The sequence below is a fragment of the Cercospora beticola genome, chromosome 1 (assembly GCF_033473495.1).
Source record: "Cercospora beticola chromosome 1, complete sequence".
NCBI lineage: Eukaryota > Fungi > Ascomycota > Dothideomycetes > Mycosphaerellales > Mycosphaerellaceae > Cercospora > Cercospora beticola.
The window spans coordinates 3051185-3066948 of record NC_088935.1 but is presented as its reverse complement, the minus strand read 5'-3'; the positions used below and the strand labels follow the sequence as shown (position 1 = coordinate 3066948).

The 15764-nt window shown below is 51.7% G+C and overlaps 7 protein-coding genes across 7 annotated transcripts; 5 read left to right on the top strand and 2 right to left on the bottom strand.

Annotated features, from left to right (window-relative positions):
- Nucleotides 1–9: 9 nt before the first annotated feature.
- RHO25_001223 (uncharacterized protein) lies at nt 10–2226 on the top strand (the record flags this gene model as incomplete). Its single annotated transcript, XM_023593833.2, has 6 exons — nt 10–272; nt 324–538; nt 607–1268; nt 1324–1377; nt 1520–1602; nt 1758–2226. 6 exons carry the CDS (start codon nt 10–12, stop codon nt 2224–2226), a joined length of 1746 nt encoding a protein of 581 aa, XP_023458344.2.
- Nucleotides 2227–2380: 154 nt separating this feature from the next.
- On the top strand, nt 2381–4812 carry RHO25_001222 (uncharacterized protein; the record flags this gene model as incomplete). The annotated part of the gene is made up of 7 exons (XM_023593832.2): nt 2381–3072; nt 3125–3455; nt 3522–3568; nt 3632–3698; nt 3761–3962; nt 4019–4367; nt 4428–4812. The coding sequence occupies 7 exons, from the start codon at nt 2381–2383 to the stop codon at nt 4810–4812; spliced, it is 2073 nt and encodes a 690-aa protein (XP_023458345.1).
- Nucleotides 4813–4931: 119 nt separating this feature from the next.
- On the bottom strand, nt 4932–7472 carry RHO25_001221 (uncharacterized protein; the record flags this gene model as incomplete). Its single annotated transcript, XM_023593831.1, has 15 exons — nt 4932–5054; nt 5109–5221; nt 5276–5349; nt 5407–5572; nt 5638–5685; nt 5735–5838; nt 5902–6034; nt 6093–6201; nt 6262–6310; nt 6374–6461; nt 6511–6580; nt 6631–6814; nt 6871–7101; nt 7166–7248; nt 7311–7472. 15 exons carry the CDS (start codon nt 7470–7472, stop codon nt 4932–4934), a joined length of 1737 nt encoding a protein of 578 aa, XP_023458346.1.
- A 261-nt stretch (nt 7473–7733) lies between these two features.
- On the top strand, nt 7734–8902 carry RHO25_001220 (uncharacterized protein; the record flags this gene model as incomplete). The annotated part of the gene is made up of 3 exons (XM_023593830.1): nt 7734–8190; nt 8237–8356; nt 8409–8902. 3 exons carry the CDS (start codon nt 7734–7736, stop codon nt 8900–8902), a joined length of 1071 nt encoding a protein of 356 aa, XP_023458347.1.
- Nucleotides 8903–9405: 503 nt separating this feature from the next.
- Nucleotides 9406–11739, top strand: RHO25_001219 (uncharacterized protein; the record flags this gene model as incomplete). Its single annotated transcript, XM_023593829.1, has 10 exons — nt 9406–9463; nt 9514–9578; nt 9636–10058; nt 10114–10218; nt 10281–10405; nt 10459–10601; nt 10655–10883; nt 10942–11420; nt 11470–11609; nt 11659–11739. The coding sequence occupies 10 exons, from the start codon at nt 9406–9408 to the stop codon at nt 11737–11739; spliced, it is 1848 nt and encodes a 615-aa protein (XP_023458348.1).
- Nucleotides 11740–12066: 327 nt separating this feature from the next.
- RHO25_001218 (uncharacterized protein) lies at nt 12067–13818 on the top strand (the record flags this gene model as incomplete). Its single annotated transcript, XM_065602088.1, has 2 exons — nt 12067–13234; nt 13343–13818. The coding sequence occupies 2 exons, from the start codon at nt 12067–12069 to the stop codon at nt 13816–13818; spliced, it is 1644 nt and encodes a 547-aa protein (XP_065458160.1).
- A 176-nt stretch (nt 13819–13994) lies between these two features.
- RHO25_001217 (uncharacterized protein) lies at nt 13995–15171 on the bottom strand (the record flags this gene model as incomplete). Its single annotated transcript, XM_023593828.2, has 4 exons — nt 13995–14172; nt 14225–14601; nt 14669–14895; nt 14964–15171. The coding sequence occupies 4 exons, from the start codon at nt 15169–15171 to the stop codon at nt 13995–13997; spliced, it is 990 nt and encodes a 329-aa protein (XP_023458349.1).
- Nucleotides 15172–15764: the final 593 nt, after the last annotated feature.

Here is a 15764-nt window from a genome sequence, read left to right as displayed (position 1 = left end):
GTGGAAAGGATGGACACCTACTCAATACCAGACCAGGCCCGGCAGCTGCTCTACGATGGAATTCTCAACAACCGTCGACAGACCGGACTGCCAGCTGAGATCGACAAATGTGCTGCAGTAGTGACATTCGAAGGCTCGCCACTGCCTTCGATTCCAATCAATTGGAGATTTGCAGAGAGCATGGCGGCCTTGAAAGCAATGGAGGCTGCCATGATCAATGTCTTGTTGGGACGAAAATACAACAGCGACCCTCTGCCCGCCGTCATCAACACGTTTGTGTGACACCGGGTGTTGGCATTGAAAGAGCTGACGTATTGTGCCAGTGACCACGCCCAGCTTCTGTTCATGTCTTCCCTCGTTTTGACGGTTGACCCTGGCGCCGAGTTCCAGGTTACGCCCACGCCAGTGCGAGAGCTGAGTGCGAAGTACTCGCATCACTTTCCTCTGCAAGATGTCCACAACATGGCCTCATCTTTGTACCGACGTGCTGCCACGAATATATACAAGACTGCCGATGATCGCTTCATCCACCTGCATGGTAAGAGAGACGCATGCGGAGACTGAGGATCGTCCCAACGCCAATGACTGACGGATATGGCGTGGTAGGGAGTCTCAATCCAGGGCCCACTATAGCTGCACTTGGATTACCACCCGATCGACCTGAGCTGGACAACTTGGCAGCTTCATATCAGCCATATATCGACAAGTGCATGGAATTCCGCGCAGACGCCCTCGAAACACTCTTGAATGAACAAGCAAAACAGGCATGTACCATTGCAAACACTTGGGAAGCGTACCGCGACAGCGCCCATGGTCGAGCCAACGCCGATGTCAACCTGTTCGAGGTGCACCACCGACCCGTAGAAAACCAGGCACCGTGCTGGTGGTCATCTGCCGGAGCCACGGCGACCCTGCAACGTCCACTCGCCGGTCTCAAGATTGTCGATCTAACCCGAGTGATTGCTGGCCCATCGATCTCGCGCGGACTGGCGGAGCTCGGCGCCTCCGTGATGCGTGCGACGGCGCCACACCTGCCCGACTTTACAGGCCTTCATCCGGACTTGAATTGGGGAAAGTGGAATTGTTGTCTGGACTTGCGCCAGGCTGAAGATCGTGAGAAGTTGCGGAAGCTAATCCAGGAGGCCGATGTGGTTGTTGACGGCTACCGACCCGGAGTGTTTGATAAGTATGGCTTTGGCATGGAAAACATACTCGAACAGTGTCGAGAGCGCAAGTTCGGAGTGATATATGCTCGCGAAAACAGCTATGTGAGTCAATGGACTGACTGCTTCCAAGCGGCGGCTGACCACGATGTTGTGATAGGGCTGGAAGGGAGAGTGGCAGCACCGGAGTGGATGGCAGCCGATTTCCGACGCGGTAGGCAGAACTTCCATTCTCTCCTACCGCCGCCGCCTGCCTGAGACTCCGCTTGTCTCACCTGCATGGCTCTCACCATCCCTGCACTTTGGAGATACATTAGCATGAGATTACTTTCACTAACCTTCTTATGCCTGCGCAGAACACGGGCATCTCTTTCGGATTCGGACGTGCCATGGGCCACGATGAGCCTGTGACGCCTGTATTCCCGAATTCAGACTACTGGTGAGTTAACACAATACAAATCAGAAACGGACAAGTTCAAACATAGGACAAAAAAGAGACCTCTCGAGGCTGCTATTAGGAGCTCGAACGACTTACCCGGGGGATTTTCCCTTGTGGGACATAATTCGAACATTTTGGCTAACGTTGATCGACAGCACGGGAGTCGCGGGATGTGTCGGCGTCCTCCAGGCCCTGATTCAGCGCGCAGAGCGGGGCGGGTCTTTTGTAGTAGATATCGCTCTGAACTACTATAACGCGTGGTTGGCGCGTCAGTGCGGAGAGTATCCGCCCGCCGTGTGGGAGGACGTGTTGAAAAGAAACGGCGGCCGCGCCTTTCGTCACTTTCAAAGCATGAACGTGACGGTGCCGGCCTACTTGGGCATGATTCAGGCCAATGCTGCCAACACGCTGTTTCGTCCCGAATTCTTTGAGCGGCGACGGAGTGGAGCGCTGGGGCTGGACATGCAGGTCGTGCGGCCGGGAATTCGGTTTCCAAAGGATACGGTCGAGCTCCGATACAACGTTGGCACACGCGGAAATGGTGTCGATTCGCCCTTTTGGCCCAGGGATCTGAGTGTCGAAGTGGTGGAGGAAGACACTGAACCCAGCCCCCAACTAAGTTAAGGTTGTAGACAGTCGGTCAATTCTTGAAACAATGTCCGACTTCCGACACCATGCGGGGTGAATGCTTGGCGCTGCCGAGGCGAGATGGGCCTTTCCATTGCACTCGTTGTCTCTTGACGCAAAACCCCATTGCAATGTAAGACGCCTCTCCACGATGCGCTCCGAAGCATGCTGGCCATGCCGCGAACGCAAAGTGAAGTGTGACGCCGACACGACCGGCATTCCTTGTGCTCGATGTTCCTCGTCTGACCGCACGAACGAATGCTTCGTGCCTCCACGCCAAAGGCGCCGGATACTGAATCGCACACGGCGCAACAAGAAGACAGCAACCAGGACGAGACAGAATGCGGAACCAGCAGCGGATATCTTGGACTTCGATCATTTGCCGGAAAGCACGACGCGTGAAGAAGCTGAAACTGAGGAACTGACGCCCCAGCATACGTCTGATCCGCAGCCGCCGCCTCTCAGCCAGGGCCTATCGCCCGCTCTAGGTGACGACATGGAATTACATTGGGGCCAACCTCTCGAGACTTCCACTCCAGAAACGAATGAAGACGATGTCATGGCACGGATATGCCAAAGGATCGCCTCAGGTAAGGTAAAGCCGCCCACAAGGTCCTCGCGAAGGATCTGGAGGTCGATGGAATATCAAAACAGTTTCAACGCGACCGGGATCTTGGGCGAGGCACTAGCAAGGCACGAGTCCTGCAGATTGATAGAAATTGCGCCAAAGGAGCCTGCGGCCGAGCGGAGTCAGCGAGATCTCGAACTCATGGGTCTTGATGAGCACGACATTTCGTTCTTATCAGCCAAAGGCGCTTTCGAGCTGCCTCCGGATCAAGCATGGTATACATTACCTATCGAGCTAGTGACTTGTCGTGTGGCTGATTTGGCTTAGCCAGGAGATGTTCAAGGTCTACTTCCATTATGCTTTCCCATATGCCCCCGTAGTGGACCGTGGAGAACTCCTTGCAGCATACGATCGGCGTGAGCACTCTTCGTTCCTGCTCCAAGCTTTGCTAGCCAACGCAGTGCCCTATGCGAGCAAAGAATTGGTCGAAAAATGTGGCTATCCTACTCACGCCGCTGCCCAAAAGTCTTTCTACCAACGTGCCACACTCCTGTACGATTTCAATTGTGAGAAAAGCCAACTCGCGCTGCTACAAGGCTCCTTACTCCTTGGTACTCAATGGGTTTCGTATTTCTCTGACAAAGACTTTACATTCTGGGTCTGTATGCACCACATGCATTGCTTCAGTAGCAGGCCGTTGAGGGGGGACACTGACGCTCAATAGGCATTCAACGCTGTCCGGCTGGCCACCCGAATGGGCATTCACAGAAAGTAGGTACATGCGAGCACTGCACTGCGAAGCCCAGGAATATGACGCTGATGCTTGATGGATAGACACATAGAGGATGAGCTGGACCCCAAATCTTACGCGCTCCTGAAGCGCATCTTTTGGGTTATATATGTCAGTCACATCCTGCAGCAACCGAAGCCTGACTGCGTTCCGCGCTCACATGCATCACACAGATCCGTGACGTTTTGACTACTATCTCGGGTCTCGACAATGCCCGACTTGTGCGGTCGAAGCAGTGCGACACTCCTACGCTGACCGTTGACGATTGGCCAGACGACGAAACGAGCTGTCCAGATTACCTTGATCGATTGCTTCCGCCTGTGGAAATGTACCACAAGCAGTTCCTCATCCAAATGGCTGCTCTCGCGCGCATTGGTAGGCACTTCGAGCTCAAATTGAAAGGTTGTGCCAAAGGAAGCTGATCAAAGTAGGGAGTGCGGTTCACAGCGCACTGCTTGCCCTCCAGCGTCACAGTCTAGACGACAAGCAAGTCTCGGATCTACAAGATGCGATTTTCGAATGGCGATTGGCGCTGCCACGTGAGCTGCGCGTCGAATCTGTGAAGTCCTGGAGGCAGGAAGGGGTATGGGTTCTGGTCCTGATGGCATGGTGTTACCGGATGGAATGCATGTTTTACCGCGCATTGCGCAAGCCACATCATCCTACCGCTCCCGAATGGGCTGCCATTACAGAGCGACTTCACGCCTCCCTCTTTGAGCTTGATACTGTCACTCGACGGGCAGTAACTCACCAGGTCTGTTCACTGGTTCCCATGTCCTTGTAAGCATTCACTCGTGCAAAGTTAGACTCTATTCCACTAACACCGGCCACACCATGTAGCTCAACTGCAGTAGCAACCAATGTCGCGCTTTGTATCGAAATGCTGCTCAACCCTGGCTTGACCACAAGCGACAAGCTTATGTGTGAAGAAGCAATTCGAACAGGCACAGCGTGTCTAGTCGAACAACAAGAATCTCGGCCCTGCCTGACCTGGATGCTGAGACTTTTTGACTGGGCTTTTACGCACTCTGGACTATGCTTTACATCTGGTGCTGTGGATTTTGGTGTGCAAGACCGCTCGGCGAATTCGACCTCCCCAAACGGAGGCAGACCCACGCAGGATTCATGGTCTGTTCTGCTCGCCCCTGAGACAATGTCGAGTCTCTTCCAGATGGATTCTGGGGTGCTCTCTGGCGCAGATTGGCCGGAGTGGCTCACTAGTTGACTGGACTTGGGAAAGCCGCTGTAAGCATGTCACGGCATTGATCATTGCAATTCTCATGGCGACAAACGAAGAAGTGCAGCATTGCAAGGTGTCTTGGTCAAATTTCGCGGCGAATACCTTTACGACGCTGATGCTTCCCCGTTGCTGGTCCGCCCTCCACCATCCTCGACGTCCATGTGAAATGGCGGCGGCTGCTGATCAGTGCGCCCATTAAGCAATCCCATATACCAGGTCAGATCGCGCTATCACCACTCGTCAGCTGCAGGACTATCCTATATGAGCCCACCGAATCTTACCCCGTCCAGTTCGCGTGTGGCAAATCCGTTGCCTAGAAACGAGAATGAATTGTACCCATCCAGATACTCAAATTCGAAATGCTCATAGCGAGGCTGCTGCAACACGGAAAGGTCTTGGTAAATCAGCAGTCAATTCAAAGTTCGTGGTTGAGCGGCATTGGACCTACAATGGATGCGAGACCCGGGCCACAGGACTGGCTTGTTCGAAGTCTTCCCGTTGCGGAACCATGAGCTACAAGGCCTAGAGGACGGAGTACACTGTTAGTACATCATCTCTGCTACGAACCAGTCGACATACCCAGTCCAGGCAGTGCGAGTCAGAAACTCATCGGCGTATCGCGTGAAGTCTTCGGCAGCCGATCGCTTCACGTGAAGACGCTTGATGTTCTCAGTCTGCACCTTCTCCAGGACCTGGATTACATAATCGGTATAGTGCTCAACCATTGGCAGCACCGAGCCATGACCTATACAACAATTTCAGTACAGCTCACAATCACGTATCGTTCGCAGCTGTGTGACCGGGACGAACCTAGTGGACCGTAGGCGCCGATGAAGACGAAATAATTTGGAATGTCGGCTGTCATGGTCAGCTGCGCTTCGCTGGAACGCTTCGGGATGATACGCACGATAACCTAGTCCGAGATAGCCGACCATGTCGCCTGTAAGTTGCTCTGCGAAGTCTTTGCCGTCGAATGTGACTTCGAATGGAGGCTTGAAGGAGGTATCGAAACTGACGGATAGCTGTTGTCAGCTCCAGATGATTGCAACACATCAAGCATGAACCAGAACTCACCCGGTAGCACAGATCACGACATCGATGTCTTCGTAGGCCTTTCCATCTCCGTTGACAAAGCCATTGGGCGTGATCTCTGCAATTTCACCAAAGTGGACTTGTGTCTTCTCCTCAGTCAGAGCTTCCAGAAACCCTGGTCAGGCATTATCAGTGATCTCAACACCGCAAATATCATCCTGATCTCGACCGACCGTTTCCAGGAGTCGGTCTTCGACATCCAATATTGAAATCCTTGGGCATCAGTTGCTCGATTAAGTCCGCTCGGCCTTTCAATTTTCTGCTCATCTCATTGACAGAGAACTGTTCGAAGATAGTCAGCCTTTAGATCAACCGCTTCACAGGCCGCTGCGTATAACGCACTTCTTTGGCCGCTTTGGCTTCGGGACTGCCATTCATGATGAGTTTGAACCTGGTATGCCGGTGTTAGTATGACTAAGTCGCCGGAGCAAAGAGATCGATTCTCGATACACACCTGACATTGAGTTCCGACTCTATAGCTTTGCAGTATTTTTGGTAGTACGTGGGATCTTGTCTGAACCGCTCCTTTGCCTCTTCTGAGTCTGCGCGCCGTTAGAGTGCAATGGTGACCAATCGAAAGGGATATCGTACAAGAGAAGTTGCCACCGTCCTTCGCAGCCCATGTCTGAGCAAAGCCATTGGTGATCCAGACAGGTGAACGCTGCTCTCATTAGCCTTGGGCGGGTGTCCCTGAGTTAAACAGAAACGCACCGCCACTACGTGGAGCTTCTCGACCCTTTCTAGGATATTCGGTATGACTTGTACCCCGGAACTCCCGATCCCGATATTGAGAACACGCTTTCCCGTCAAGTCACACGATCGATCCCAACGAGCAGTGTGCATGAGCTTGCCTTTAAAATCATGCAGGCCTTTGATCTCCGGCCAACGCCATCGACTAAACATTTCTCATCAGCCTCTGAACACAAACCTTCGATTCCTTCGATCACGAACTTGAGGACACCACCACCGTTAATGTAGAAATCGGCGTGGTCTTCCAAGACGCCCTCCGGGCCCTTGATTGTGAACTTCCATTTTCCAGAGCTCTGAATCCACTCGGCTTTAGTTACTTCGTGGTTCATCTTGACGTATTTCATGAGTCCGTGTTCGTCGGCTACGTCGGTAAGGTATTGGCAGATCTCATCGGATCCGGAGTAGTATCTCGACCAGTCTGGCTTGCGATGCCTGAGCGATCGATGATCTCGTGTGAGTGGAATCGGTCGTCTCTTGTGATTGACTCTGAACTTACCATGTAAATTGGTAACATACGCTCGGAATATCGCAAGCGCAGCCTTCGTATCGGTTCTCGAACCATGTTCCGCCGACGTGGTCCTGTTGCGTATGAATATTATCTTTCTGCTGTTGGTGCTAGATGTTCTTCAAAGGAAACTCACATTCTTTTCGTAGATGACAAGTTCAATGTTTGTAGTCCTTCTCGAAAGTTGACGAGCAAAGTTGATGCCACTCGCGCCCATGCCCACGAATATCACCTTCAATGGACGCTTTGTGCCCATGGGCGATTCGTATATTCGTACGGGCTTCTTGTTTTGAGACATGCTGACTGGAATCAACAATGGCCTTGCTACTCACGATCCTGGGTATTCTCAACGTGCAAACAATTTATGAGTGAGATCCTAGAGCACCTACCAGGTCTCTACGACATGTAGTCTTCTTGACCCATCCACTCTAATCCTCTCGGGCCGACGCTCGGCATCTCCTCCATATGCTGACAATTGGCTGGTCGGCCACGCATCTCATGGAAATTGGCTAGTAATCTGCTACTGAGATCAATCAACACTTCTTTCTTGCGCCTGGCAATGCCTCCATCCGCGATCCGCTCAATTCGGGAGCATCCGTACCAATTCGCAAGATTTCTTTATTGTTTCATAACACAACTCGTGCTCATCATTCTACATCGGGCTCTGCTTCCAACGCATCCACGATATCAAAGCTTCCGTATCGAAGTGCAGAAAGCATATTCTAGCTCTACAGCGTTGTACTTTCCCACATTCACCCATCGCTTGCCAGCCGACTACCCAGAAGAAGACGCTCGACCAATCACCGGTAAAGGATGGTCCGGATATCTCATTCCAGGACAGGATCGTTCTGTCCTATCCAAGGCCACAGACAAGGCAAACGTTACTGTCATATTGTTCGCACACGGTGGCGGCTATGCGCGTGGCGAGGCGAGGATGTACGTTCCGTACATGAAAAGATGGGTAGCCTGTGCAAAGTCTAAAGGTCTCGAAATCGTCTTCTTGAGTGTAGAATATCGTGAGTCGACCGCCTGAGCTTTAGTCACGTTGTTGATATTGTTTAGCTCTCAGCGGCGAGGCTGCACACCCAGCGCAGCGGAGTGCCTTTCTCAACGCATATCGATACTTGCTCGATCTTGGAGTGCTGTCGGACAATATCGTGTTCATGGGAGATTCGGCTGGAGGTAGCTCGCAACTTAGAAGATATGTTCAGAATCAATGCTGACATTGGAGCAGGTGGCATCTGCATCAATTCGGCGTTGCATGCATCATCGGAAAACATGCCTCAACCAGCGGCCTCAATTCTGATTTCGCCCTGGATTGACATGTCCTTGAGTGCCTACGAAGGCGGCAATCAAGCGGTCATGAGTGATTACTTCATCATGGCAAATGAGGCAGTTCCTATGCTGACCAAGGCTTTTCTGGGCAAATATGCTGGGACCGATGGTGATGCGAACGCGCTTTATCGACCTCTGGACCAGCTTCGAGGCCTAACCCCACAATTGATCTTTGTCGGAGCGGCAGAATTCGCGCTTCCAGATTCGAAGGATTGGGCGAGACGCTGTCGAGAAGCTGGCGTACCTCATGAGCTTCATGTTGAATGGGGCCAGACTCACATTTGGGCAATGGGCTCCAAGTTCATCGAGCCAGAGCTGCGCAGGAAGACAGATGAGCGTATCGTCGCGTGGATATCGACACATGTGCATGGCACAAATGAGATGGTCCACTAATGAGTCCGTCAAATTCGACCATCCGATGCAATTCCCTGCTTAGTCATCGTCAGCGTCTGCTCCCGTCGGGTGTCGAGATTGAAATCCAACTTGTCGCATGCATTGACACGGTGAGACATCTGATGTCGAATGCCATCTGTTCAGCACTGCTCGCTTCTTTGGCGCCGTGAAGGAATCTGCCGACCACCGGAAAGCAAAGATGCGTAATCTGGCCGAGTATCTCCAGTGCTCTTTCCGATGCTCGTATCTCTGCCTTGTGCAGCGTAGCCGAGGCACTCTGTCTACAGAAGACAGGCAAACGTTGAGTCTAGGTCACGATGAGAGATCACAGAACGCGCATATCTCCTCTGAGTCCCCGTCCTGCTGTCCGCGAGTAGCCTGCTTGCCCACCAAATGCATGAGCGAATCTCGGGCCGAGGGAGCCGCGAACTCATGAACAACATTCAAAACATGTGCGAATATGAAGGACAAACCCTTTTCATGACCTCAAATGTACAATCGAAATGCGACCGATTCTGATCGCCAACGTGTCCGGCTCTACTGGGGATCGACTTGATGGCAGTCTGCCCACGCAGACAACAATATCGCTCCAAAACTGATAGAAGTTGCAGGGCTTAAATCCATGCTCAGTGGTCCTACAAAAGTTGATGCTATCACGGGTGACTGGCTCTCAGAGGTGGGCCGAGAGTAGCGCAGCGATCGCTTACCTTCTCAATATTGACTCCATGCATAGTACAACATTGGTACACGCGCCCTCGAACGGCAAAGCAATGGCAAAGGACGATATGAGCCCGGCTTCCTGCATTCCTTGCGGATGGCCATGGACCTTTACAAGACCTACCCGCGCAAGCTCAAGATCGTTGTGAACGCTGGTGGAGGAGACCCAAAGCAGCTCGCCGCGGAAGTCGATGGACTTTTGACGAAAAACGGTGTCCACCGCCGCATCGCTTACATATCTGGTGACAACATTCTGGACCGAGTCGATGAGCTATCATTTCAGCCCTTGACTCCAATGAGCGGTACCTACGATTCGTTCCGAAGATCATATGGCCGTATCCTCTCAGCGAATGCGTACATTGGTGCCGCTGGTATCCAGACGGCTTTGGAAGAAGGCGCGGATATCGTCATAGCTGGTCGATGTACCGATGCAAGCCCAGTATGCGACACCTCGCGCTTGAACTGGAGCGAGACTGACTGCGTGGACTCATTAGGTGATTGGTCTGTGTGCCTGGTGGCACAAGTGGACAGCTCATGATTTGGATTCATTGGCAGGGTCATTGGTCGCGGGACACTTGATCGAGTGTGGTTGCTATGTGGTGAGTCGAGAACATTTCCCAGGCCCTACCCTAAAACAAGCCATCTTATTGACGAGCTGTAGTGCGGCGGAAGTTTTGCTGGCTTCCAAGATATGGGTGACAACCATTTCAACCTCTCATTTCCCATCGCCGAAGTCAGGTCGGACGGCACTGCCGTCATCCAAAAACAGCCAGATCAGCATGGCATGTATGGTGAAGTCATACCTATGAGATTTTGCCAATACCTGATTGTTTTTGCAGGATCACCGTTGACACGGTGCGAACCCAGTTCGTATATGAGTTGCAAGGCGATCGGTATCTGAATCCTGATGTCGTCGCTGATCTCACCTGGATCACTATGGCCCAGGTGGAGAGCAACAAGGTTGAAGTGAGCGGCGTGAAAGGTGCTTCTCGAATGGTACTCTCATTCAATCCTTTAGCTAACTGTGCCGTTTAGGGTTGCCACCGCCAGCAACTCTCAAGGTCGCAATTACTGCAGAAGCAGGCTACCAAGCTGAGTTCTCCGTTTACGTGACAGGACTTGATGCAAGAGAGAAAATGGAAAGCTTTAAAAGAATGTCTCTGAAAATGATCAACGCATCCAAGTTCAAGAAACTGGAGTTTCAACTTGTTGGCATGCCTTCCGCCGATCCGAAGTCATTGAATGAAGCTACCGCAACATTACGGTATGCCGGATAATGCATGCCAAAGAGACTCAAAGATCGCGAGCTGATTCACTTGCAGTGTGTTTGCGCAGGCTGACAATCCACAAGTCTTGTCTCGAGGACGATTCCTGGGTCCTCTCTTAAGCAATCAACTCCAAGGCTTTCCGGCCCTAACACCTAATCTCGACTATCGCACTGCAGATCCAAAGCCGATCGTCACATTGTATACTGGTCTCATCAAACGTGAGCAGATTCGAGAAACCTGCCATTTTCTGCAGTCGAGCGGGGCGGAGCAAAGTGTCCTGCCTCGCCACTCGCTACAGAACGTTCCGGAACATTATCCTACACCGGGTGCTGTCCCTCCACTGAGTGACGAGCATTATACGGCACTTGAAAGTTTTGGACCAACAATAAAAGCTCCATTACGCAGCATTCTATATGGCAGGAGTGGTGACAAGGGAGCTAACGTCAACGTAGGCTTATTTGTGCCAAGCAGCCAGCAGACGGAGCAGACATGGCAATGGTTACGGAGCTTTATGACGATTGATCGGCTTATAGGTACGTGATATGATGCACAGAAAGAGGGTATTGTTGACATCAAATCTAGCACTGATGGCCAATGACTACGATCCGCGGCTACGTATCGAGAGATGCGAGTTCCCTAACATTCAAGCAATTCATTTTGTGGTTCATGGACTGCTGGGCACCGGAGTCAGTAGTACAAGTAGTCCAGACGCGCTGGGAAAGGTGAGCTTCCCTCATTTGCCTCACTTCTTGCATTGATTGACTTCTCTAGGGATTCGTGGAGTTCCTCCGAGCGCGATATATCGGTGTGCCGAGATCATTCCTCACATCCAAAAGCCAGCTCAAACTATAGTAGAGCAACGTTGGGTAAAACTTCATTCACTGCATAGCTTACGCTACAGCATATGTTCAAGACCGTCTTCGACTTTCTCATAGGCTGTGTCGGCCAAGCAGAGCGAAGTGGCTGCCTGGTTTGACACGGCTTGATCCCGCCATCGTTAGCGCCACTGCATGTTGCTAGTTGCGCTAGATGGAGCTTGTATTTCCTTAGCTATATAACAGTCGTTTCCCAGCGCTGATGTCGTGAGATAGACATCCTACGTCCGGACCTCGATCCTTATGTACTGTTTCGGTTCTGGCACGCTGCAGACACAACTCCGGAACTCGACCAACAACAGCCATGGGTTATCTTGAACACTTGCCACAGGCCATCCTCCGCTCCATATGTCTGCACATTCCTGATTGTCGTGCCTTCGCATTAGTTTGCAAGTCATGCGTTGATCCTGCACGGTCTGTCTTGTTCGCTACTATCAGTATCACATTCTACGACACGAGCGAACTAGGACACCAAGCTTCAATATGGGCGAAAAGACTACGACTCGCCAAAAGCCTTCAATACGTCAGAACGATACGCATACTTGACGAAGATACCCACGAACCAATCGGAAAGTTTGTTGAATGCGGCGATAGACTCAACGAGAACTGGCAGTATCTCCCAAGCGATCATCCAGATCGGATCGTGGACGAGGCAGCCGGATGGCAGGCACTTACAGGTTTGATAAGTTATCTTCCTGGACTCAAAGACTTCGTATATGCCGGCGCTCCACAGCTCCATCCTAACATCCTGCAGTGCCTTGAGCAAAAGGTTCCGGCTTGTCGGATCCATCTGGAGACATTTTGTCTTCGCAGCCTGTTACGGTTTCCTCATCAGGAGATTGAAGTAGACCCGTACGAGAGGAAGTTGGCCACGCATCAACAGCTGTACAGTGTAAAGTTAGGAAGATTCGACGAATATGACGACAGTGGGTTCTTCGATTACCATCTCGATGCGTTGTTCGATATGGTTCGCGGTGCGGCGCCTGGTCTGCGGAAAGTGAGCATGCTGCGCGAGAAACCTGGAAGTTCAATGCAGTTAATAAGCTCGAGACGTCAAACCAGACAGACTTGGAAAGGGAATGAGCTGAGTGTCTTGCCACCGGGTTGCAAAGGCAAGCTGAGATCGCTCGAGCTCGCAGGTCCGGACTCAGCTACACTCGAAGCTCTACAGGGATGGAGTGAAGTTACCGCATTTGAGAATCTGGAAGAGCTGAAACTCCACCAGCACATTGACGCCGAAACGGCTACCTGGCTCGTTAATACATGCTCTCTGGAGCTAGTGTCGAGACACACGGTGCACCCTGCATCAATCGCAATACCGGCGCTCTTCCAAAAGGTCGGAAGACTCAATGAATTGAAGCTCGTCTCGAACTTCGACAACGTGCAACTAGTGGATGTCTTGAACAGACACGGCCGGACTCTGCGAGAGCTTGCAATAATCCACCCACTTTCAGACAGCATGAATGCAGCAGGTATTGCGGAGATTGTAGCAAGACTCTGTCCGAAACTTCAGAAATTTTGCATGCGAATTCCTCGGACTTGTGGAGATGCAGCAGAAGTCAGAACATATCGTTCCATAGGCCGGATTGCACGCCTACGAGATCTGTATCTCATCCTCGATTGCCGTGACGCGAACACGTCGGACAACGATGACGAGGGAAACCCACTAAACGAGTCGATAAAGCACACGCTGATCAACCACGCCATCGATGCTTCGCTTGCAAAGGCCATTTTTGAGACCGTTGCGTCGTCAAATCCCATTCCCACTGCGCACTTACGCCTTAGACGTTTAGAGATACGATCGCAACGCAATCAGACTTATGGAGGTCTCGGACGAGCGTGTGCTGTACTGGCCGGACAATGGCTCTGTGAGAAAGACGAGAAGGATGATCGATCTGGTCAAGTCAGCGTTAAAAGAACCAGAGCTTTGAGAGTCACCGACGAGAAGCTCACGCCACTGGTCGCAGGCGTTTTTCATGAGCTCTGGCCGGACGAGGAAAACACATTGCATTGGAGTGAGAGATGGAGGAGTTTTCTGCTGAGAGAAGCATGTTGATTGTTTGGAGTATACTCTGTCGCTTGTGGCGCTCAATGAGGGTGTTCTCAGAATCTGGCTGTCTCCCGCTGTGCTCAATTTTGATTTGCGAGAAATCCAGCTTCTGACGCTCCTCATCGCGATGTGTTGCTCGAAAAGTCGTGTAAATAGCCTTGCAAGCTTCATGCTTTATCGACTTAGTTGAGGTAAGCAGTGTCAACCCAGGCAGCGGATGCATACCCACTGCCGAGAACCGTGGTGATGCTGACCGGGCTTGAAAGCTTCGTGGAAAAGCTAGCTCTGGTACCTTGACTGCCTGCGCCTGTGTTTGCGTATTCGCCGAATGTCACTTGATCGGTACGCTCATCGCCAGTGCTATAAACACGTCAGTCAACAATATGAGAGCATGTATGCAATTCCGACTCACTTCCAGATTCTCCACCCAGCTGGGTTGATCACATTGGTCATTGAGGTGCTCTGGAAAATCACTCGGGCATAATTCCTCCATGGTCGACCCAAATAGTATGCACCAGCGGGGACAGTGTTTCCGGAAGCAGCTGCAACGGTGCTCTTGTTGATGACATAGTATCCAGCATCGTTAGAGCTTCTTCCAGACGCGGTAATGTATCCTAGGGAAGCTGCTTTGACTCGAAGATCGCACTTCTCGAACCATACTTGTCCCCTTTGTCCGAAGATAAAATCAGTAGCGCCATCGATGTAACTCTTTGCGTACAGCTGAGCACCGTCGTTGGCGAGGAGCGTGTCTTGGTAACCAGTGAGCCGCACTCCGTAGTATCCTTGACCCTTCACGACTGTTTGTTAGCGAATCTTTGATTCGATTACATTAGTCGTTCATATGCAATACACTTACCCCATTGTTGGCGGACACAGCGACAGCCTGGCTTCCTTGGCCGAAGGAGTTGGCAACATTGACGTTGTAGAGCTTGAAATTGGTGGTGTGCACGCGGAGTGTGGCAGTCAGGTCGTTACTGGGCTGTGTCTGTTGACTCTCGCCAGCAGTGATTGTGACTTGGTTCCCGGTGTACGATTTGTCTGACGAGGAATAGCCGTACACGCTCAGAGGTCCGCTGAGGCTCTCTAGAAGGAATTGATCGAAGTTGAGCATGTGTCTCGGACGAAAGATGCCTGTGAGCAACTGCACTTACGGATATACACTTGTTCGTTGTAGGTCCCTGGCTGGATGAATATGACCTGCGCTTTGGTCGAAGTGGTTGACAAGGCATCAACGGCTTTCTGAACAGTGGCGTACTGTCCACTTTTGGGGGTCTTGCTGACAACCAAAGCGCCGGACGGAGGTGTGGTAAGGCCTGTGGCCAGGCTGATCAGGCCAGCAAGAAAGGCGAATGCCTTCATGTTGGGCTGGTACAAGGGAAAATGGATCGAATGTGGAATGCAACGGCTGCAGCCCCAGAAGAGATCAGAACTGAGATGGAGAAGAAGCTCGAAAGTGACGAGCGTGCAGCTTTTGGTCGAATGGAGTGTCGAATATATTGCTCTCGGTGATATCGCGTGGAAGAATTCCAAACCGCCTGCCGAGGTATCTATATAGCAGTTGAACTACGTTCTCGGATGTCGTGGCGATGAAAGTCCATCAAGTCGTAATTAATGGAGACTATGACAGGTCCATGACTGCCTCGACTTGAAGTGGATCTACAGTCGCTTCGGTGCCTCTTTACCTCGACGGCGGAAATTCTTCCGGTTCTTGTATTTGCTTGAGCTTCTCCGCCTGGACTGGGGAATGAGCTTGATGACTTGTCACGCTCGCTCGGTTTCATATATGTATGGTGGCGCCTGTCGATGGAACACAATGAACATGGCGGCATGGACAGTAGTACCACTTGGGATGGTTGGGGGCACGCAGCGTGCCAAGATTCGACGTATCATCTTTCCTGAGCGGTGGCGTCGCCTTTGTCGCCTTCTGTGCGTCCGATGTTCTGCTGTCTCCA